Source organism: Colletotrichum abscissum (assembly GCF_030869225.1).
Source record: "Colletotrichum abscissum strain IMI 504890 chromosome Unknown Scaffold_1.1, whole genome shotgun sequence".
In the NCBI taxonomy this organism is placed as follows: Eukaryota; Fungi; Ascomycota; class Sordariomycetes; order Glomerellales; family Glomerellaceae; genus Colletotrichum; species Colletotrichum abscissum.
The window spans coordinates 1,343,109-1,365,712 of NW_026849987.1; the positions used below are offsets into that span (position 1 = coordinate 1,343,109).

At 53.8% G+C, this 22,604-nt stretch overlaps 6 protein-coding genes across 6 annotated transcripts; all 6 read right to left on the reverse strand.

Annotated features, from left to right (window-relative positions):
* Window positions 1-801: 801 nt before the first annotated feature.
* Window positions 802-2,499, reverse strand: CABS01_00415 (TLC domain-containing protein; the record flags this gene model as incomplete). The annotated part of the gene is made up of 3 exons (XM_060533796.1): window positions 802-1,239; window positions 1,324-2,043; window positions 2,311-2,499. The coding sequence occupies 3 exons, from the start codon at window positions 2,497-2,499 to the stop codon at window positions 802-804; spliced, it is 1,347 nt and encodes a 448-aa protein (XP_060406310.1).
* Window positions 2,500-6,724: 4,225 nt separating this feature from the next.
* Window positions 6,725-9,791, reverse strand: CABS01_00416 (uncharacterized protein; the record flags this gene model as incomplete). The annotated part of the gene is made up of 2 exons (XM_060533797.1): window positions 6,725-9,121; window positions 9,780-9,791. 2 exons carry the CDS (start codon window positions 9,789-9,791, stop codon window positions 6,725-6,727), a joined length of 2,409 nt encoding a protein of 802 aa, XP_060406311.1.
* A 103-nt stretch (window positions 9,792-9,894) lies between these two features.
* Window positions 9,895-10,047, reverse strand: CABS01_00417 (uncharacterized protein; the record flags this gene model as incomplete). Its single annotated transcript, XM_060533798.1, has 1 exon — window positions 9,895-10,047. The coding sequence occupies one exon, from the start codon at window positions 10,045-10,047 to the stop codon at window positions 9,895-9,897; it is 153 nt and encodes a 50-aa protein (XP_060406312.1).
* A 4,900-nt stretch (window positions 10,048-14,947) lies between these two features.
* CABS01_00418 (RNA polymerase II elongator complex subunit) lies at window positions 14,948-16,116 on the reverse strand (the record flags this gene model as incomplete). Its single annotated transcript, XM_060533799.1, has 2 exons — window positions 14,948-16,057; window positions 16,111-16,116. 2 exons carry the CDS (start codon window positions 16,114-16,116, stop codon window positions 14,948-14,950), a joined length of 1,116 nt encoding a protein of 371 aa, XP_060406313.1.
* A 319-nt stretch (window positions 16,117-16,435) lies between these two features.
* CABS01_00419 (uncharacterized protein) lies at window positions 16,436-18,268 on the reverse strand (the record flags this gene model as incomplete). The annotated part of the gene is made up of 2 exons (XM_060533800.1): window positions 16,436-18,003; window positions 18,055-18,268. The coding sequence occupies 2 exons, from the start codon at window positions 18,266-18,268 to the stop codon at window positions 16,436-16,438; spliced, it is 1,782 nt and encodes a 593-aa protein (XP_060406314.1).
* Window positions 18,269-19,078: 810 nt separating this feature from the next.
* CABS01_00420 (uncharacterized protein) lies at window positions 19,079-21,399 on the reverse strand (the record flags this gene model as incomplete). Its single annotated transcript, XM_060533801.1, has 3 exons — window positions 19,079-19,907; window positions 19,959-20,663; window positions 20,723-21,399. 3 exons carry the CDS (start codon window positions 21,397-21,399, stop codon window positions 19,079-19,081), a joined length of 2,211 nt encoding a protein of 736 aa, XP_060406315.1.
* Between the last annotated feature and the right edge of the window lie 1,205 nt (window positions 21,400-22,604).

Genomic DNA, 22,604 nt, shown 5'->3' on the forward strand with positions numbered 1-22,604 from the left:
GGGCGGGAGGGAATGAGTGAGATGTGGATTCGGATGTCGTGAGCACAAGGAGCACGAGAGCCCAGTGGGTGTGAGACCGTATTCAGGCGGTGTGGGGGAGGATGCCGTCAAGCTGCCTGGTTGCGCAGGAGGAGGCGCCGTCATCGTCCACAGACGCACATCTGTCTCACTTCGTCTGCCTCCGCACTCGCACCCCTCTCGGGACCACCACTACCACCACCATCACCAAGGCCACAAACGCCTTGACCTCGGCTCATAGTCGCTAAGCCTCAGAGATGCCGATTGTTTGCAGAAGTATTCCCGGTGCTAACCGATCAGCGATGACCGACACCCGAGGTCGTATGCTTTCCAATGTCTAGGTATTGATTCCTTGCCTAAAACCGGTCTGACAATGACTGTCTCCAGTTAGTGTCTCTCTGGGACTCATCGGGCACGTATTGTGCCCTCGGCGCATGACCGTTGATTGCACCTATCGCACACAGTTCGTAAGAATGTGTGCAAGTCAATGCGGTAAGGAGGCGTAATCCCAGCACGTGTCGCGATTCAAACGCTCTGCACCCCACGTTTCGGCAACTGCTGAGCCACTTTTCTTGTTCCAAATCGACAAACTATCGCGACTTCGGATAGCGATGAATGGGTGCTCGACATGTCCTGGTGTCTCCCTCCGTCTCTTCGCAGCAATTGGGTATATCCGCCGGTTGTAACTTTAGTCGTAGGCGAAAGATTCGATGGCAACCGACAACACCTACGGTGCTTCAGTTTGCATCCTCTCCTTGCTCTATTCTTTGTCGAGGGTTTCTATCATGCGCGGCCATTGACAAGCCTGGCCTGAGGCGCAGTGCCGTTGACTCCGCTAGCGTGGCCATTGGTCTTCTCGGAAAGAGCCTTCTTCTTCTCGGCCTCGTCGTCGACATCAGTGACTTCTGCATCACTGCGGTCGTCCTCAGCGATGTCGTAGCGAAGGAATCGATAGGCAATGCGGAAGATGTAGAAGAGCCAGAAAAGATTCAGGGCCTGCAGTGATGACAAAAGTCCAAGAGTGATGTACTGCGACAGCGTACACTTATATTGTTGAGTGGCCCAGTTCAATTCGAATGGCCCGACAGTAGTGTACTCTGTGAACAGAGATAGAATGATCTTCAAGTTGATGAAGTGGCGCAAGTAAATCCAAACGCACATGAAGAGGAAGAAGTAAGGACCGACGATTGGAGAATCGATGTAATTCAGTACCTTGGATGTCTGTTGAATGAGTTAGCACTGCCTATAGCTCCCCGACCAGCCTCTTCTGGCTTTGTGGCCTCACATGGAATAGCGTCTACTTACAGCAAGAAAGAAGTCACTGATGTCGTGAGTGGAGTACACTGCCAGTCCCATATAGGTGAAGTGGAAGCGGTAGCTAAGAGCAATCAAAGAAAGACTGACAATGTGATGGCCAACCAGCTCCTTAAAGTCTTTCCGGGGTTTCTCCATACCCAACAGCAAGACGATTGCTTGTTGAGCCCAGTAGGCAGCCTGGAAAAGATAATAGAACTTGAAACCAGCCTCGTGTGTCATATGCGGGAAGTCCTCGTACATGCCTCGGGTACTGTAGTACCAGACGGGCGTCTTGCTCATGACGTACAGACCGGCAGGTCCAAGACAGCCAAAATAAATGGCAGTGTACATCTGCTCCATAAAACGAGCTTGCTTGCCACGCGAGCGGATTCCGGCGGCGCGAGCAAGTGGCCGCAAAAGTTCTTGCATGATGAATTCCCGAGTAAAAGTCAAGACGACGGTCCAAAATGCCACAAAGGCGATGTCCCATAGCCCCTTGCCATATTGAGCAGGGGCATCAGGATTGACCGGGTCGGATGGTAAGCGGTATGAGAGAAAAATAAAGCGATGAAGCGGGTTCGAGTCGTTTGGCTGAACAATATAAAGGGCCAGAGTAAGGCCAATAATGAGGGCGGGCACGAGGTACGTGTGTTTGGTCATGGCTTGTCGAACTCGAGCGAAGCCGCCACGAGCTCGCCGGCGCTTCGAGGGACGTTTTGTAGGAACAGTCTATAGTAGGCGAGAGGTTAGTTGAATGTTGGACACAGCCCAGTATCTAGGAACAAGGCCCGGGGCGACTAGCAAAGATGGGATCCCGGGGGGGGGGGGGGGGGGGGGGGTTGGGGTGGGGGGGGGGGGGGGGGGGGTGGGGGGGGGGGGTGGGGGGGGTGGGGGGGGGGGTGGGGGGGGGGGGTGGGGGGGGGGGGGGGGGGGGGGGGGGGGGGGGGGGGGGGGGGGGGGGGGGGGGGGGGGGGGGGGGGGGGGGGGGGTAATTACAGGTATGACGGAGGTGTTGTCTCGGGCTGTTGCAAGTGCCGGGCCTGTATCGCCAGCGCGGATGTCTTGGCCGAGTGCGCTTGACTTTCGTCGTCGTGTTGTTCGTGACGAGCTGGGGGCGTGGTCGATAGCAGAATGCAGTTGGTCGACAGAGGTATTGAGGAGAGGGAAGGGTTCGGAGTCGGCCATGGTGAAGGAGGGACGCTTCTGACAGCGTCTCGGGTGATTTAAAGCAGTCGGACGGTGGATTCGGAGGGCAGGACGGCGGGATGAAGTCGCAATGAAGTAAGAGAGGGGAGAAAGCCAGCGAGTTTGAGTTTGGGAAGCTGTCGGCGGGTGCGGAGGAGGAAATCCGGGCCAGTTAGTCGTGGGTTGGAAAGGAGCTCCCAGGTTCTGATTTATTAGACGTCAAGAAGGTCAGGGGGGCCCGCTGTCGATCATGGAAGTTTGGTCAAGGAAAGACAGGGCGAACGTGGTCGGCGGGTCAGTGGAGCTGTTGAAGAACAAGTGCGACGGGGGGGAAACTCGAGGTCGGACTCAAGGTTGTTCCTTGAGCCTTCTGTGTTTCGTCGTGTGAATTCGTCTGACCGAGGGGCCAGTCGTCTGTTTTCCATTTACCACCGCAATGCGGTCAAAGAGCAGGAGCTGGAACAGCGAGGTGATAGAAGGACTGGCTGGGTGAGAAGGATGTTCAGTCAATCCCAGGGGGGGGGGGGGGGGGTCAGACGCTGGTTTTTCGTCAGAGCAAACAAGTGCAGGTGCCCTTGATGAGATCAAGCGCATGGTGGCATGTCAGGAAAAAAGAAGGATTCGTTCAAATGATCAAACCGGGTAAGGGCCACGGAGATGGAAAAATAGGAAGGGAAAAAATTAAGATCAAGTAAGGATCGAAGAAATTCGCCAAGAACCGTTTCGGAGTTGATGGTAATTTGACCAACCGAATGGAGACGGGAGCTACTGACGACAGCCAACGAGCTTACACCAACTTCAGCAAGCTATACAATTGCAGTAAGGTGCTACAGGTGTCTCGATGGCAAAGCTGCACCTCGTAGCAAATGGTTGCACACGCCTGGCCGGAGGCGTCGTTAATCTGCCGGTTCCTGCTTGGGGTACCGGTGCGTGCCCCATCTTACCCGCGATGGCCCCCTGCTCGGGAATCGGGAGACCTGAAATGCATGCTGAAGTACGAAGTACCTTATGGGTGGTAAGGGTCGTAGAGGGACCTGGAATACATACTTACCTGAGTTAAGGTACCTCCTTTCCGGGACGATCTATCGGGCTTGCATTTGGCGTACCCACTGTAGGAGAGATGCGACTGTTGGTTCTTGCATCTTGGGTGCTTGGCCACGCCGTTGTTGTGTAACTTGTAACTTGTTGTAACTCAGCTCGATCGCAACCTGATGCAGCCAGCACCACCCCCTTCTCTTCTCTTCCCTTCTCTTACAGCGCCGTGCTGTTGCATCGTCTTTCCGCCTTTGCAGTCAGATGCCCGCCCACGCCTCACAATGCCTCCACATTTCCAGCTACACATGCAAACGCAACAGCGACGTGGACAACGTAACCAGGGCCATCCCTCTGGATCGGACAACATGGCATAGTTGAAAAGCACTCTTCCCCGTTTTCCCCCAGCCAGGTCACCTGCGAACAGAGATGCCCCCGGCTCGCACCTAGGTTTCATAAAGCTCAAAACCGAGTGCCTTGGAATCTGACCCGGCCAGACAATGTCACAATGTTGAGCTGGCAGCCATGCAAACGAGTCAAGCTAGTTCTGCGATCGAGATCGGATTCAGAATACCATACCCCGTAACCGACAAATTGTTATGGCCCAAGTCGACGGCGACGATGATGCTCCAGGGCATAGAGCTGTGGCATGAGCGCGATTCCTCCTTCAGGGGGTAATGATAGGCAAGGCTGCATAGCTACAGCCTCTAGCAAGCCTCGCCCGGAAGCTTCATACTTGTTCATGCATGACAGATTCCCCAGAGTGACGTACGCTAGATTCTTCTAGACTGTCTTCTCTCGCTAATCAACAATTGTTATGTACAACAAACTTTGGACAATCGTCGTGGCGCATATATCGACTTCCTCTGCCATTCTCAAAGACTTGCGATGACGAGCATCGACCAGGCCAGCCCGCTGCCATTGATTAGCGCAGCTACATCATTGTCGGCCTCACGGCCACCTACACTGCCTTCGCCTTGGATCGAACCACATCTACCGGGGCCAATCCACCGAGCCTATGCGTTGCGTTCTACAGATTCGTGCCACTTGAATAGAGAATCAATCTGCAGGTCGTTTCTTGTTGAGGCAGACGAGTTGCAGTCTCCAGAAACGTCATTCCACTCAGTATGTCCAGTTGGACACCATCTCAGACTTTCAACCCCGCCAAATGACACGCCAGGATGCTGGCCCCGCCGACCCTCTCTCACATGCCACACACTGAGGAATGTATGCATTCCCGCCCCCGCTACGGAGTATGACTACGGAGTATGGATACAGCCTATTCGTACCTTAACCCGATGGCCTGGCACGCCTGGTATACCTTGGGAAAATCGTCATCTAAGTCTCTCTCAAAGTTTCCGTAGTCTTCATGGCAGCATCTCAATCCGCCTCGGCTCGCTGCTCTGGTGCCCAATGGCCTGCGTAGGTGGCATAGCACAGCTTTCCTGAAGATCTCGGAGTACGGATACGATCGGGATAACACCACTTGCACAGCCTTCGGAGTTTTGCTATCGTCCTGCAGTCAAGTCCATCTTCCGCCGCTGTCGTCGGGGGCTAATAAAGGTACAACCTTGTGCACTTACAACGCTCTGTCGATATTTGCCTTTGAAGAGTCACCGTCAAGAACGAACGAATGTCCTTCGCCATCCGCCGTAGTCGAGATTGTAACATCACGGTGGAGGGCCGCCGAAATCATGCTGCTGACGCATCGTAGCCATCAGCCACGACGGGGCAAAACTTGGCGAAGCCCTCTGCGCCATGTTGTACGCCCTCTGTCATCTTCAGCAATTTGCTGGAGGCATCCGAGAGAGAGAGAGAGAGAGACACCCCTGAGCGCCAAGGTGGAATGCTTCTTTCACGCCACTGAGACGGTTCCAGTCATCCACTGTCAAACGGCTGCATTCGCAGATCTCTTGGCCCCGTCGTTCTCGCCCTCGACAAAGGACGCCCCGAATTCCGCCCATGCTCACCAGCAATGCCCGAGGGTATCCAGTATTTCAGGCCGCTCGTCTGCCAAGTCCAGCCTTCAAGCCCCATGGACTCTCAGCCGGACCCCCCTTGAACCTTCAAATGAGAGTTTATCACAGCCTCTCTTGCAGTTGCCAAGTGCCAAGACCCAATACAGTGAAAGATTTTCCCGTCATATTGGAAACGGAGAGTTCTCACGGGGGTGCTACTGGCCGCACTTTTGCTGTCTCTCACATTCACTTCGCCGTTTGCCGGTGGAACACCCCGGCGATCTCTGGTGGTAGTAGTGGTGGCGGCGATACAACACGCTCCTGGAGCTCCTGACTACGCGACCTCCGTGTCATGTCTGCTCCGAGTACCAGTCAAGCAGATGAAATAAGGTCTACGGCTCGGCCTTGCCAAGTGGCATAGGCTAGGCCAAGGATACAAAGGATACGAGAGATAGAAAGATGTATGCTGCCACCTCGGTGAACGGCAAACGTGGTCTCAACTGTTGACTACTGTGCAGGTGATTTACAACTATGGATGTCAAGTACGATTCTTCGAGCATGCATCATTCTGACTTGGTAATCCAAAAAAGACCGTCATACAATTCACGTCAAGCAAGTGTACTCCGTAAACAAGTCATTTGGAAAGGTTTCCATTGAACGTATTGAAACCATTGCGGCTATCGCTAAATCTGCCTCTCACCACCTCATGTCCATCCCCTAAACGGCCCCTGGTACTGCGCGCTTCAACCACCTCACCACAGTTTGACTACGGCTCGCAGATATCTCTCCACAACATGAGGCCCCATCTCATACAGCGCGCGCGGCTTGATCACCATCTCCTGCTCTGAGAGGGAGGGATCACCTGTTGGCCAGGCTGAAGTACATACAAAGCCGCCAAACGCCGCGTTTCTATACGCTGCATCCGCCCAACTGTAGGCTTTCGTTCCGTATTCCCCAAACATGTACATGAAACCGCAATTGGGTCCCCTCCTCATTATTCGCAAAAGATTTTTGGTTTCCGCTTCCTCGTGAGGGCGTTTTCCCCAGTCCCATATACTCCATCTGCAATATACACTTTGAATTTGAACAACCAATCGAGACTCGTGCCAGAGTCGTCCGTTCTCCCGTAGTAATGCGCTGTTATGCTTGCTCGCGATGCAAAAGAGTCAGAAAGCCACGGCGCCACGCTTTTGAATAATCGACAAAGAAACTCGTAAACCGCGTAAAACTCATCATCAGGGCGTAGGCGGCGCATTTGGTGAATGCGGCTCAAAGTCCTGATGTTGAGTTCTTACTCCAGGCCAGAGAGGTGGTCTGCTGAGCTGAAGAGTGGCAGGCTCTTGACTTTGACCTGCGGCAGGGGACCGACGAGAGAAATTGCTTTGCGTCCTTCCCAGACCAGCCGCAGCTTGAGGCGAGAGTGCAGAGGCGTCGCTAATGGTTCTGCTGAGACCCGGTTGCTCATGGTCTTGCTCCTCTTCCAATAGTTGGGCCAGTGCCGCTCCCTGTCTTGGTGGGGCAGGAATGACAGTCACCGGAAGGCTATCTGTCTCGGGAGTTGGTCGCATCTTCTCTCTGATCTTCTCGGCCTGCGTCGCAGCAAAGTCCTCCAAACGAGCCCGGAGATCCCATCTACCCGCATCATCGTGACCTCCACGCACCTCGGGCTTTGACTCGGTGTGGGCCATCACCTCCGCTGGTGGATCGCGGGCAGTGCGGCGGAAGAGTGGATTGGCCACTAAGGATCTCCATCCATTGCGGTTCTTCTCTGTCATGTCCTCCTGGGCCTCTGTGTCGATTTCAACGGTCTTGTGCGTTGCTTGTCTTGGCACGGGCGCTGCCATTGAGAGCTCGTCGTCACTCGTTGTCGATTCGCTCCTAGATGATGTCGAGTTACTCCTCGACACGGCAGCTGCAGCGTTTCTTTGGTTCGCAGCTCGGATGACTGCCTCGGGTGTCCGTGAAGTTGTCTCTGAAGGCAGCTGATATCTTACGGCATATACGGTGCTCGCTGCGCTGGCTGTGTCTGTACGGCTGACGGGCGTCACCGCGGGTGCGGGCCGAGAGGGCCACATGGGCGGACGCAACAGACCGCCCTTTGATCTCTGGCCGCCTTGATTGTTTGTTCCCGAGTTGGTGTGGGCGTGGTTAGAGCGATATCTGGAGGCGATTTGTGTCATGCCTGGCCAAAGGTTGCCTCGCTCGGCCGAGGGAGGACCTTGAGCGCCAGAACCACCCTGAGGTCCGTCTTCGCCACCGTCACCGTCCCTACCACCGTTTCTGTTCTTTCTCCTCCTAAGCCATGGGAACTCAGACGCCGAGACTTCCAGCATTTCATCGCCGTCGAAAATCTCGCGTCCTAAAATACCGTCCTTCTTCTCTTCTCTTTCCAATGCCTCAATCCTCTCTACCCATTCCCAAACCACGACACTGGCGCCTGCAGCACCGACCCAGCGAACGTAGTCTCCCCAGACAGCGAATTCTGGCTGTGCCATATCCAGTACGAAGAAAACGACTGGGACAAGGATGGCGAAGAGTGATAGTGTAGAGACCAGAATCATGTTCTTCATCAAGGGATGGTAGAAGGCGTATCGCTTCTTCATAAGTGAATAGTAAATGACCCATGCGGCGTATAACAGGCCGAGGGACAGTTGAAATAGGTAGCTGAGAGCGGGAACGGCGTCCACGAAGCTTCGTGGACGGGCGTTGCCATTGCTTCCGCTGGTGGGATACTGGAAGCTGTTCAAGGCGCTGAAGATGAGGTTCAACGTAATCAGCGCAAAGGCAGTCCACTTGATAATAACCTTTTCCCGCTGACGTGGGAAGAGTCGGATGAGAGTTTGGGCTTGTGCAAGCCACAAAAAGGTGTCTGAAATGAGGCGAATGACTTTCAGTTCGGTTCCGTCCATAACCTCCGACTGCATCTTTTTGGCGTCTTGAATTGACCACTGGTACTGCTGCTCGGCAACTTTAAACGTATCGGCGCTTGCTATGGTGAGAGAAATTGCAACGGTGACGGCGGCCACCTTCTGCAGCCATGGTCGACCTCCGATGCTGATTCCATTCGATGTTCCACCACTCGTAAACCCGCGTCGGCCCAGATATACCACTCCACCGTCAAGAAATGATCGGGGAGTAATGAAAAGCATGATCACAAGCATGTATGCTGTTACTGTCGTCGCGGCGAGGGCGTAGCAGACGGGGAAGATGGAGGCGAAGAAAGGGTCACGCAGGTCGTTGTATTGTACCGCGCCTCCGGTCGTGGTTTCTTCATAGTTGATGCCATTGTTCGCAATAATAATAGGCGCGGCGGTCGCGATTTTCGCGGCTGCTGCCCCAGCGGCGCCCAGAGAGGGCAAGGGACTCGCGGCTGCGGCGAGATCTACCATGATGGCGGCGCCGACTCGTCGGATGCTTGTCGATGAAGAACAGAGCGGCCAGCCGCAGGCGAGGATCGAAAGAGGCTTCGTCCTACTCGCGAACACTCGCCATCGAATAAGCTTCGCAGTCGTCGGTGGATTCGCAGTGTTGATTGGCGTAGGCGTCGAGTTGTTGTCGTCGAGCGACGCGAGTTCCGGGACTCGGTCGGGCGGATGGGTGCGGCGAGCGTCGAGGATACGAGTCCAGGCGTTCTGAAGTCGCGCACAGAGTCGTCGAAGGGTTGAGCAGTTGGTTCGAAGTAGTCGTCAATGTTCCAAGTTCTCCCAGGCGAAGACCAAAATAGCCAAAGGTCACAATCGAATTGTTAATAAACCGGGTCGAGGTTGAGGTTGTCGGTAGAAAGCGTTCCAAGAAGGCTTGCGTGTGGGGGATGTGGGAGGGATCGCAGGCTGGGCGCCGAGAGATTTTGGGAGGACAAGAGAATACGGGGGAGAGAGAGAGGGCAAAAGAAGGAGGCCGGGGGGAAAGGAGAGTGTAAAAGCTACTTCCGGGGGGGCTGCTGAGTCGCCGTAGAGGGGAAGGCGGCGTGCTGAATGGTGTGTACGGTGTTGCGCTTTGTTAGATTGGTGCTGGCCAGATCTGGCTGTTCTTGCTCGTCTGGTGGAGTCGTAGACCGTCTCGAAAGTGTTTTGGAATAGCAAGTCGGGGGGACGCGGATGGATATGGGATAGAATTGGGGGGGAGCAGCGACTCTCCCAGTGTCATTCTGATTCTCGAGGGGGGTGCCGGGGCGGTACGTGGTTTTGGTGCGAGGAAGGCGAAGCACACTGTAAGCCGTGGGACTGGGATTATCTACACACCCTCTCCGGCTCTGCGTTTTCGCTAACTGTGCTTAATGCTATCGGATACGACTCGGACCATGGTGATTGTACGTGGATGCCGTGGCATGAGGAGTGGGGCTCATGTAGCCCTCATCTCCATCGCACAGTAGCTGTACTGTGAATTCCCGAGTCAGAGGGACTGGCTATCTCAAGAGTTGTTGCGAAGCACTGCGCGATCGTGTAGTGACAGCTTGGCAGACCCGACGAGATTCGGGGCGATCTACAGACACCAAGAAAAGGGCCCTTCGCCGTTTGGCAAGAAGGCGTGTGAAGAAGCTTCCGACTCTGCATGGCATTGCCGGACGCCATTCCGCAATCCATCGTCGATCCGTGAGGACGCTGGCTCCAGCTTCGTGGGATTGTCAGATGGGAGACAAAATACGCAGTATTGCGTACCTAACACAGTACAGTAGGTACGACACGTGCTATCCGACACCAGGGTATGGCTGCGAATAATTGATTGACTTGCTTCCAAAGAGGCACCAAGTATGAGATTCAATACCGTCGCATTGAAATTGCAGCGAGAAGGCGTGCAAAGACCCCGCCTATGCCCCTTCTTCGTCAGCTTTGCACTGTGAGCACTCAGGACGAGCGCTGCCATCGAGATCAGACGGGAGGGGAAAGTTGGTGTTAGAGAACAAATCAGCCTGTCGGCTGTCGTTCACGTCCTGCATCGCGTGGTATGACAGAAGGCTCGTTCAAAAAAGCTTCTTCGCGGGCTGTCACGAGTCCTAGCAGTGGAGAGTCCGTCGTCGTCTAATTGAGGCTGGCATTCGACTATTGAATCATCGTTGGGCAATAAGGAAGAATCACTCAGGCGCGCCACCATCTAACGGATTCGGCAAGCAGAAAGCGGTGCTGCTCGATATCCGGCGACAATGGGAGAAGTCAACTCGGTACTGTTCTGCAATACCTAGACCAGCGTGCCAGGTGAGCCAGACAAGTGGACGCCGCCAGTCCCGTCAGCCACCTGCATCGTGGGTGTCCCTACCTACAAAAATAAGTGGTAGACATTATCTAATACAGAAAGAGTACGTACTCTGGGGAGTACGACACTGTACGCCCAGCGCTAGTCAATAGCAGGCTGCATCGCCGTGCCCACCGTTGAAGTGAAGAAAGACCGTGTCCGCGAGGGTTGGCTGAAGCTGGGAACGAGAACGGTGCGGTGGTACGGTGGGTGTCTAAGCCTCCCCGTCTCGAGGGGAGCACCCTGACACGGAGAAGGGCAGCCGCGCTGATCAAGTACACAATTCAGATGGCCGGCCAGTCGTCTCTTGAGTCCTGAGCTCGGAGCGTTTTGTCTTGGCTCATGAAACACGGAAAAAGGGTAAAAGGGCTGACCAAGAGTGTAACCCCTCGACTGGTACTCGACTCTCACCCTGTCGATTCATCACTCGTTACCTTTGTACTTTTTTCTTCTGAACTTGATGAAAGCTTGAGGGGGAGCGGTGACATCAGGAAATTCGGTCTCATCGTCGCCTATCGTGGCTCTGCCAACTCTAAATAAAATAGAGGTGAGAGCGTATCCGTAGTTTATGCTTGTGATCGCTGTCGATTGAATACGGAGACGGAAGAATTGAACGGACGGACGGTTTGTGCTACCAAGACGGAGAGGAGAACGGAAGGAGCCCCAGTGCTGACAGTCTTCCAGGGCTGGCTTGCTTCGGCGGCCACTGAGCTGGATGAGGAAATGATGAAAGGCCAGCGCTGCGGAAGGATCCCACACTGTGCCAGGGTCCCCGGGCACGGCGTTCCCTCTTGCAACCACGCCCCTTGCCCCGGGCTCACCCATCCGGTCAAGGGACGTCCAATGAGCAGAGTCTTTGGGCGAGAACTGCGGGTCATCCGCAACCCATGGACGCGGGCCAACGTCCAAATGGGTGACTGACCGAGTACGTACCTGTGTTGGAAATGAGCAGGGGAAACTTGTGCAAAAAAAAAAAACCACCACTGACAGGCCACCACTAAGCAGGTCCTTTGGCGGCGTAGCCCTGTCTTTTGTGACGGATATGAGGCGCTGGGATTGATTTTTCTTTTGCTTTGGAACAAGCTTCCCGTCCGTCCCTTCTCGGCCATTTGCATCGTTCCCGAGTCCGCAAAAAGGGGATCAAGAGCTCAGGCCAACGGCAAATCCTCATCGACACAGGGGTTCTAAAAAGTTTTCTGGGTGTTGCTTGTTTGGAAGGATGCTTGATGTGCAAGTATTCGTACGAATGGTGTGATAAATACATTATACATGTGTTGAAGGAGAGTGAGGTGATGTCGGTATCCGGCAAAGCATATCGACTTGGCCTACGTTGCTGCAGACGAGGAGTGGCAGACAATCAGCAGAACGGCAGGTGGCAGCCGGGCCAAAACCTGTTGTTGGCTCTAGGTACTGTCCAGTCCAGTGGCCAGTACCAGATGGTGTTGCCCCCATTCAACCCCGCAGATAATCGTGCGTACCTTGGTCTGTAGGTACAGATGGAATCATGGGAGGCAGGCACGGGAAGGCGCTTGCTAAGTTACCTATTCTTGGACCTTTGGGAGCTTGCAGCCGGACGAATTGGCAGGCTTCGGTGGTGCAATAAGTGAGTGTTGTGTTCTTAGGTACGAATGTGTCGTGATTGCCACCGGGCTACAGCCTGCAGCATCAGATAGGTAGGTGGTATGCCATCCGTAGGTATCCGTAAGGAAAGCGTGGGAAGGTAAGCAGATGAGGTGGCTTGTGCTTTCTTTCTTTCCCCCGTTCTTCGTGCTTCCTTCCTAAACTTCCCCAACCCGACACCCCGTCTTTTCCACACCTGCCCGTCTTGGCTCTGTTCCTCTTGGCAAAGCTTATCACTCGTGGCTGGCCAGCGATCTTGGCGATTGGATTTTCCTCTCATCCGTCTTTCATCGTCCCTTCCTTTCCCGTCCAACCCACCTGCACACACCGTCAGGTTGCTTCTGACTGGCTCAAGGCGGGGGCAGCCTGCCGTTATGTCCTTGCCGTTGCCGCTGCCGTTGCTTGCGCCTGCCCGTGCTGCCGTCCTGCCCGTCTCTGAATCTGACGGATGTCTCTCAATTTTATTTTTGTTCCCTTTGCTGTTGCCCGCTCCAGACGAACCGCATCCATAGCACGGCGCGCACACTCTGACACGCAGCTCCAGCGAAAATAATCAGCCCACACGGCTACTTTACCCTCATGACACTGTCGCAGCATTAGTGTCACGGTTCACAACCTGCTCCTACTCAACACAGACACAGTCGTACGGCTCAATCCAGCTTGTGCGTTTTTTTTTGTTTTTTTTTAGTGTTCCTGATCGTGGACCCGCATCACCCAGCTTCAGTCTGAGCTAAGGAGTACGCGACTTGCTTGCAAGGCCGGCCGAATTAAAGTGAGGCAAGCGGCCGAGTCTCGACTTTCACACCCAAACCCCGCCGGCTGACACGACACGCGACACACTCTCTGCATTGGCCAGTAAACGACCATCTACCTCGCCTCAAGCTCGTCGATCTATTTGTGTATCCGTATCCGTAGACCATTTGACCAGAGAGTCTGATTGATTGAGATCTAACTCGGAATGGAAACCACACGACGCATTATTCCCACCAGGAACAGCGCTGTAGACAACACAGCTGAGTTCAAGATCTCAAGTAACCGATGCGCTTTGATCATAATGAGGACTGATTAATGCTGAGATTCAGACAAGTCAGGAGCATCTCAAAGTTGGGGCTGGAAGCGGTCGAAAGCTTCAAATCAGACAATCAGGCTCCGACGAGAGCTATCAAGCCAGTGCCAAATCGCCTCGCCAAACACACCAGCTGGCATGAGTGAAGTCGTCTCAGTCTGGACTGCGTACCTCGTAAAGTGCAACAAAACCACATATCCCAGTCACACAGTCTTCTATAGAGCCGGCGTCGGCTAGTCAAGACACGACGCCGTCCACGTCGCTTCCAATGCGGTTTAGCATTCACCGGTGTCTCCTAGACTTTGCCGCTTCTTTTGCATTCCCCGTCCCGAACCTTTTAGGTTAACATCCGAGGCGCTACTCGCCGCGACCACAGTTCCCTCCTCTCTTGGCCTACGACAAGCCTTTACCCTGTATCGAGACTCCTATGCTAATATTCGTAACTCGCATTCAGGGCGTGGTGAAACTCATCACCTGAGATCTATGATTTATCGCCAAGTCGGGTGTGTCCGTCGTAGTCCGTCGCACCTCTAAGGTTGTCTACCTGATGTGTCTGCTCTCTTCGCGGGCCAAGTAAGGGAGTCTAGGTCCCGAAGCGGTATGCCAGGTGAGTCCATGGATGATGTGGATGCTTTCTACAATCTTCACGATGAACCCGGCGGCTACTTTGTAAAGCTGCTGAATCTGCCCCCGATCGGGAGACCTGGAACGGAGACTTTGTTTTTCTCGTCTTTCGGTATCCGGAATCCGGCTAGCTTCTGCTGTCGACCACCTTCTCCCAAGGAGATGCCAAGCCGTCTTGGAAAGGAGAAAATGGTCTGACTGGGACTCAGTAACGCGGATCTTGGCGATCTGCCTTACTGCTGTGTAGAGTTGGAAGGTCCCTCGGCGAGTTGCATTTCTCCAAAATAGGCAACACCACCAAGACCATGGCTAAGATAGAATCACACAGAATCTGTACGCCAGCATGATCTAGACTTTGCTCAAGTGTCTAAATCGTCTTGGCAGCGTGGCGGCTCTCATTTAGGCCTCGCTGGGTCATCTTGAGACCTCTGCAGCATTCCTGACGGTGTGCAATCAATCGACCACTCGGATTCCGTGAGCTGTACCAATCAAGTACAGACAGTGACGCAAGAGTCTCTCTCTTTCATTCTCTGCCAACACCGAGTATTTGAGGATCCAAGAATGTCAATTCTTCAGAGACCACAGTGAGGCATGATGGGTACATTCCGCCGGAGGAGATTTCACAAACCAGATGCCTCTGCGGTAGGCCAGATGGACCAAAGTAAAAAGTGCTTGGCAGTGTGTGTTGAGGGTAAACACTTCTCGATAACGAGAGCGATGCGCCACCGTAACTCTATGTCGCCTCACCCACGTCACAAGCAAACCCTCACAGAATATTCCCAATTCGTCGTGAACACCATCTCAGGGGTATCAATTATACAACCTCTATCGCAAACGCCTTTTTGTCTCTTTCCACACCTAGCACTTCACCCCCGCCGCCCCCCCTTTCCCCTTTCCTCTCCTCAGGAGCAGAGTGAACTCAACCCTCCTGCTCAAACGTATCGTTCAGATACCCAACAAAGCTCTCCCTCATCCTCCCCGCGCTAAAGTTGCCCACGCCCTCGAGCCCGATCCCGCCACGGTTCAAACCCACAAACGCCCTCCTCAGCCTCTGAAGCTGCGGCAGACCGACCTTGCGACCAGGAAGCTGCACAACAAGCTCCTTCTTCTCCCCTCCCGCCCCATCATCCCCCCTGGAGACCTTGACCTCCCCGCCCTCCTCCCCTTCAGCCTGCGCCTCCAAAATCCTCTTCACAACATCCTGCGTCTCGCGGTCCAGCACGTACAGGTAATCCCCGCTCGTGTCGCGGCTGCGCTGGACCGTCGCCTGGTTGGGCTTGACGACCTTCCGCCCCGTACCCGCGACGGCGTCCCAGATGTCGTCGCACACTTTTGCCGTCTGCGCCGCGTCGTCGTCCCAGATGAGGGTGAAGAGCGGGCTGTCCCAGCGCGTCATCGGGTTTGGCTCCTCGTAGCGGAAGACGAGGTTGTCCCAGTTGTCCGTGTCGTAGGGCTGCTGCTCTTCGTCGGTGTCGTCTTGCTTCGTCTCCTCTTCTGTGTTTGCCTCCTTTGCGTCCTCCGTGATCTGACTGCTATCCATTTGTGCTTCCTCTGTCGCGGTCGTCGTCGTCGTCGATGCAGCCGCCCCTCGCTTCCTCAACCTCTCCTCATTTATCCCCCTAGCCCTCTCAACTCCACACCCAATCTGAAGCACGACGCTCGGCGTCCTCATAGCTTTAGCCTCGCAGTGCAACTGGTACCGCCACCCCTTGATGTAATTCATCCCGTCCAAAATAACAATATCCCGGTCCGACAGCACGCGCTTCACGGCGCCGTAGACAGCCGCCCTGGCGTCCTTTTCCGAGGCGTTGGCGGAGCGCGTGTGCGCGCGCACCTTGTTCGGGTCGAGGTCGTACACATCGCGCGATATCGAGAGCGTCGAGTCGGAGATGTAATGGAGTCGGTACGGTGGTGATTGTTTGCTGCTGCCGTCAGCGGCGGCGGCGGCGATGCGTGCTGCCAGGTGGGCTTGCAGCTGTTTTGCGCGGGTCGTCTTACCCGAGGTCGGGAGACCCGATACTACGATCAACTGTCACAGAGTTAGCTTCTTTCTCCCACGAGCCCAGGAATGGCAAGACTCACCGGCATACTGGCGGTTCGTGTGTTGGGAGGGGTTGTCGTTGAACGTGAGTGACAGACTTTGGCGGGGTTTCTGGGGATTTTTTGCATCTGCGATCAGCTACCCCACCTACCAAATCGGGACTCAAGTCATTGGCGCAGCTTGCCCATAACGTAGCCATCTTCATATGATTTCATGAGTAATTACAGAGAATCATACGCGTAACAAGTAATGTATTGATTCTCGATACTTTCGAGTATGGGTATCATGAGGTCTCTGACTCTGCAAAACGCCTAAATCCCCTTCTACGTGCAATCCGCCACTGTCCCTCGCAAATGAAAACTCTCCTCAGTCATCCATATTCTCGTCCTCGTCAACGTCGTCTTCAGGTTCCTGAGTGCCCACGATGTCAATATAGAAAAGCATGCGCTCTCCCGCCAGATCCATCATCTCCTTGGCGTAGATGTCACGCGGACTAGGGCCTTTTTTTCCGCGGCCCCGACGGCTCGGGGTCGTCGCGCTCCTCCGGTTCGTACCCCTGGCCTTGGCCTTCCGTGCCTCGATTCCCTTGAGCGCGGCTTTTCGGAGCCTGTCTCTGGCTTCCTTGGTCTCTTCCGTCGGTATCGTGTAGAGCAGGCTCTCAAGAATCAGCGCCACCCTGGCGTTGTCTTCTGGGTCAATGGTATTAGCATGGTGACCCAGGTAGCACAACTCGAGGACGTCTGCGTTTATGATGATCCCGCTGTCCTCCCCCTTGATGACCTTCTTCGGGTCTTCATATCCGGAGGGCAGCAGTTGATCGAGCTGAACGGCCAGAAAGTCGATCTTGAAGGCAGCTCCGTATCGCTGGATGTACGAACTCATGTCGGTGATGAATTGGTGAAAGAACGAAAGGGGTTGCTGCTTGAGTAACCTGCACAAGTCCAGCGTGTATTCGTTGTGGTCCATGAACTCCTCGGGCATATTGTAGGCAACCTCGGAAAGGAGCTCCATCAGTCTCAGACGAAGGGGAATCGAATCTGCCAGTGGGGCAGCGACAAAATCTCCAGCTTTCCTGGCTGGTGTGCGTGGTGTACGAGGCGTGCCCGGTGTACCCGCCTCGGAGGGTTCGTCGTCCGTCAACTCTTCGTTGAAATAGTCGCCAAATTGGTCGTTCTCGATATCAAGCGTAGCCATTCGTTTGCGTTTCTTGTCCTCGCTCGGTAGCCCCTTTATCTCCTTGTTGAACACCTCAGGAAACTTCGCCAAGGATGAGGTGCAGCCGTCAGCGAAGACGGCTTGAAGGATCATCCTCAGAGCACCTCGCCCGGAGTCAGTCTTCTGCTTGATGTACATGACAAGGATTGACTCTCGCATGCGTGTCCAGTTCTGAGGTTGCTGTGATGAGGCCAAAGACTCCTCATCAAGGCGTTTCCGTTCGTAGATGTCAGCCTCGAGAACGTCAATCATGAATTTCAGCCAGGTCTTCCAGAAGCGCCAACGGTGAGGATGTAGTCTGCTGCAGTTGAAGGCCCAGCCGAGAACAGCCCAGAAGTCCTGCGCGCGCTGCCATATGCTATCTTCGTTGGCCAACTTGTTGTTACCGATCTGATCACCGTCGAGATCCTCGTCCTCCTCATCGTGGTATCGGTTCCGGCGGCCATACTGGACCCCATGGAACTGGAACGCATTCCTAAAGCCGGCATTGATGGGTCCAACAATGGCGAGCAAATTACGCAGGTAGTCTAGCGTCTGAGAGCAGACCTCGAGACGATCGGCGCCGGGGGCTCGAGTCGTATGGCTCGGGTGGATGGTCAGGGTGTTGAGGAGGGCAAGGTGGGTTAACGGAGGGACAGGGACGCGCTTCGGGTTGGTGTTGATCTTTCGCGAGAACCCGGCAGTGAGAAGGCTATTGTACAGGCCGAGTGCGCCATTGTCTAGCATAGTCAGCGTATGTCGCGAGGAGGGTGGGCATCTTGCTAACGTACAGAGGTGCTCTTCCAGGTAGATCTGGCAATGTTCCTTCAGCTCACGGGGGAGCAGGGTCGCGGATGAGTACATGCGTTGGGGTGATGCAGGATCTGTGGGTGTCGGTTTTTCGGAATTGGCATCCGGCGATTGAAAGGCCGTCCTGAATGAGTCTGGCGATGATACGGCAGATAAATCCGTCAAGGACGAAGAGAGCTCCATCACGAGCTGCATGGGGTTTGACGCGTCTGGAGACGCGGTTGGAAATGTCCCACTATCGTCAATTAAAGTCGGGTTGGGCAGGGGCCTACAGGGTCCCTGGTCAGTCCAGAACCTTAAATTACATAAGGCCCTTCCGGCAGAGGGACCCCCAACTCATCTGGCAGCAGCTGTTCACAGCTTTACATCCATCGCTGGTGCACCTGCTGAGTGCTAAACAGCGTAGCTTCTAAGAAGCATCCTAAATTTTGAGAAGCGTCCACATAATTGCGGCTTCATGACGCAATGAGATAAACTATAACCTGGAACTGAACCTTGAATCTGATTTTGCTGAGTGTATAGCTTGAAGGACGGGCAGGTCGAGCTGGTAGAGCTGAACTTCAGTGACTCACATGGGCGAGGCTTCATATGAGCCACCGACCACTTCCGAGAGGTGAGGTACTCAACACAGTTGAAGGCACAGTTGAAGGACCTGGCCTTTCCGTTCTTTCAAGAACTGGAGCAGTAGTAATTTAGGCTTGCGCGGAAAATAGCATTGAAATCGTTCACCACTCATTGAGACCTACCTGATAATCGATAACTTCAATTACAGGCTGGGTGTTTCGGGAAGTCTACAGCAGCGTGCACATTTCAAACACGATAAGGTCGTTGGTGTTTTCTCTTGGTCCCCTGTAAACTATTTATTGTATGTCATCAATGCTATACTCTGTGCAGCGAGTGGCTCATCGTGGTGTCAGCCCCAGTAGTCAGTATGATACATGAGAGTGAGAATGCCACCCCTCCTGGTATGACCTGCTTGTCAAAGGAGCTATGTGTGAGCAAACATCACACAAGCTCCTCAAATACCTTCCCAATACTGTCATTCTCTCCGTAGCAGATTGCGTAAGCCGTCCTAGCATATTCCCTCGCCGGTGCGCATAGCTCAGGGGCCACAATCTTATACACATGGAACATGACGAGGAAGGCCGTTACGATATGCTCGCCAGGTGGACCCCATTTGATGATCTTTAGATGGCGCTTGCCTGATGCTTTCACAGCCCGGCTAGCCTCGAGAATGAAGCCACGAGCCTCGAGACTCTTGATGGACAACTCGAGAGCCTCTAAGTGTTTTCCCCTGTCCAGTCGCTTCTGGGCGAGCGCAAGGTACGAGTCCCATAGTTCCAGACGATAAGATCCTTTTCCGGCGGCGTGAGTCTCCTCGAGCTGGCCAATTAGCCGTTGTGCCTTGGACTCTTGAGCTAGAGTCCTGCAAGCTTTCATGGTGCTCTTCAACTCTCGGAAAAGCCCTTGGCGTTTTTGGAAAGTCTGCTTCGAGATCGACTTCTTCTCTTCGCACAGCTCACATCGGCAAGTGAACCCCCAATTTTTTAGATGCTTCTGAGTTTCATCATAGCTCGCACATTCATCAGGCGGCCGGTAGCTGATCAGCAACTCCGTGTCGGCGTCCATGTCTCTCGAAGCTCGCACCACCATCACGTCTCCAATGAACGAGCGGCGACAGTTGCCGACACATGAGTGATTGATGTGGGACGCTTGAGTCCAAATGCCGCAGGTGGTATAGCTTCCTTGTTGAACTTCCGTATCAGTCAAGTGGAGGACGGATGCTCGCGGTGCACCGAAGCAATTAAGACCCATGATCTTCGCGACAAGGAACCTGTGATAGAGTTAGTGCTGAGACCTTCGCGTATTCCCATGAGATACTAACGTATCTACCACGGTTCCGATCTGCTCTGCAGTCTCGTCTAGTCGATACTTTCCGCGATGCAAGTCAAAGAAGCGGGAGGCAGTCTGGGGATTGTGATGGAGCTTCTGTACAAGGCCGGAAAGAAGATCTGCCTGCCCACCCATCGTCATCCTCTTTGTGTCCCAGCTCACAAGTATCTTGATGTTCTGGCGACTGACAGTATCGTCGTCGCCAGCATAGCTGTATGCAAAGGCTTTCTCGCAGAGAAGAAGTTCACCAGCCTTCACGGGCTTGGTTGTGAAGAGCCCTCGTCCACGTCCAGGGGATTGGCGCACCTCGACAGGACCAGTGTAGGTCGCACAGTCGATTGTAGGGGGGGTGGCCTTGGCCTGGTCGTGCATGTGCTTCCACTGGTAGATCCCCTGATCTTGCTCACGAATACGGCACATAGTCCGCTCCAGTTCCTTCCCTGCGTCACGGTTTTCGGGGTTCAGGATAACAACTTGACGTAGCTTCTCGGCGCAGAGCGAGAACTGTTCCAGCGCGTAGTGGGCCTTGGCTTCTCTGAACAGTCCTTTCTCGGTTGGGTCATTGTCCTGTCGGCTCTCAATGGCATCGCTCAGTGCCTTCTCCGGGCGATGAAGCTTGAGGTTTGCCAAGGAACGGTTAAGGAGCGCTGCACGCTTATGTTCAGGCGTGGCAGCAGAGTCGAGTGCCTTGGAATATCTAAACCGCATTCAGTAAAAACCTCCTCGATATCAATAGTCATCATATCTGCTGCTCACAGGATTTCTGCTTTTCCCCAATCTTGCTGTGCTACAGCATTGTTTCCTTGCTGCCGGATCTTCTCGGAATTGGCACTAGGAGTCCACGTCTTCCACTGCGACGGGATGCGTTCGTCGCCCTCGGGTAGTAGGATGATGTCGTCAACGTGGTCCACTCGTAAACTGTATTTGCCATCGGTAGTCGCCTTGAAGAACGGGTCCTTGATGAGGCAGATGCTGCCTTCCGGGAATATGTCGTCAGGTTGCATAACCCTATGATCCGGCTGGTTGTAAAGTTGGAGTAAGACGGCGGTGCCGGCCTTGTCCTCAGCAATGGCCATGATTGCGTTGATCTGATCCGTGGGCGTCATTGTCCGTACGATGACTAGCTTGCCTCGGTGGTGCTCTTCCAACCTCATCTTGGAGATTGGCAGAGGCTTTAGCTCGTTGACAGGCTGGATACAGGGCAGATATGCCGGTGGAACCTGAGTAGTTGCAATATTCGACCCTCCACTAGAAGCTGCCGGGCGTGATATGCGCATTGATCTTGCCAGCATGAACTGCATCACCAACACATCGGGGGGAGGATGATCATGAGGAACGTATCCTTTTCTGCGGCCACATCGTTCCGCGGCAGCTTGGAGCCGTTCCATGAAGGAGGCAAAGTCGCCGAGATTAGAAACGTCCCTGACGTCCATGGCGATTGAAAGATGATGTAACGCGTCGGTGTTGATTGATCCTGGTTATCGTAGCTAAATTCGCAGATTCGGTCCTCGAGGTGAGTGCGTTGGGTGAGGTATGAAGAAGAAGAAGTGGTAAGAAGAAGAAAAAGAAGAAGAATTAATAAGGCAGGGTAGGAGCAGGTTTTAATTTTGTTTGAATGTAGATGAGTACATGATTGGGTACTCATACATCTGTTGGTCGTATGCGGGAGGCCGACTGCCTGACGGGAAGATTTTAGGCACAGCCCTGTTGTTCAGATTTAGGCTCACTTGAGGTACTTAGGTAGCATATCAAAAAAGCTCAACTCTGAAGTCTCACTTGATAGTAAGGGGTCTCCTGCCTCGAGGGAGCTACGTACCTTTTTTGTCCTCCACGACACAGGAATATCCCATGGCGGAGGCTATCTCTAAGAGGAAAATCACACTTGGAGATGAATCTTGAGTCTTAGACTATCGATCGAGGTAAAGATCGATTAAATCCACAAGCTCAGTGAGTCTCAGCCTTGCAAATGCTCTGAAGGAGAGAATAGAGGAATGGCCATTACTTCTTCATCGCCACAAAGCCATTATGCTTCAAAAGTCCTTTCACCGCAGATGTCTTTCTATAAACAGACAACTCTCTTTAGCGTAGCTACTTCTTCATCCCTGTGTTACCAAACGTACATGACTCCAAGTCCAAAACTGGCATGTAGGCCAATGGCTATGTAAACCTAAAACTCTCAAGACATTCATAAATCTAGGTTTTTGTCTCTAATCTTAGCAAAGGCTAGGCCAGTGGCAACTAAAATGGTGGAAACCAATCCAATATGAGAGTAGACTTGATATAATGAAGTATAAAGGCTATCAAAGAGGCAGGCCGATGAGCCCTTGTTGCCATATCTTTTCACATCAGGTGGTGGTGTTACTTGGCCACGGGATGCCTACCCCTCAGCAGCCCATGCACCAGAGTCTTCCAGCGTTTTCCATCACCCTTCGTCACCTCAGCACCACGTAAACAAGCTTTCAAAAAGAATCTGCTCTCTGTAGCGCCATTTGAGGGTAATTCTGAGTACCATGTGACCCGCCTCACAGTGCTTGGGGTTGATCGCATTCAACCCGGCAAAGCCGAGCTTCATATGTAAGGATCGCCGTGGTCCCTGAGATTCTCAAACCAAGACACATGATCAACGAAAAGAAATGCA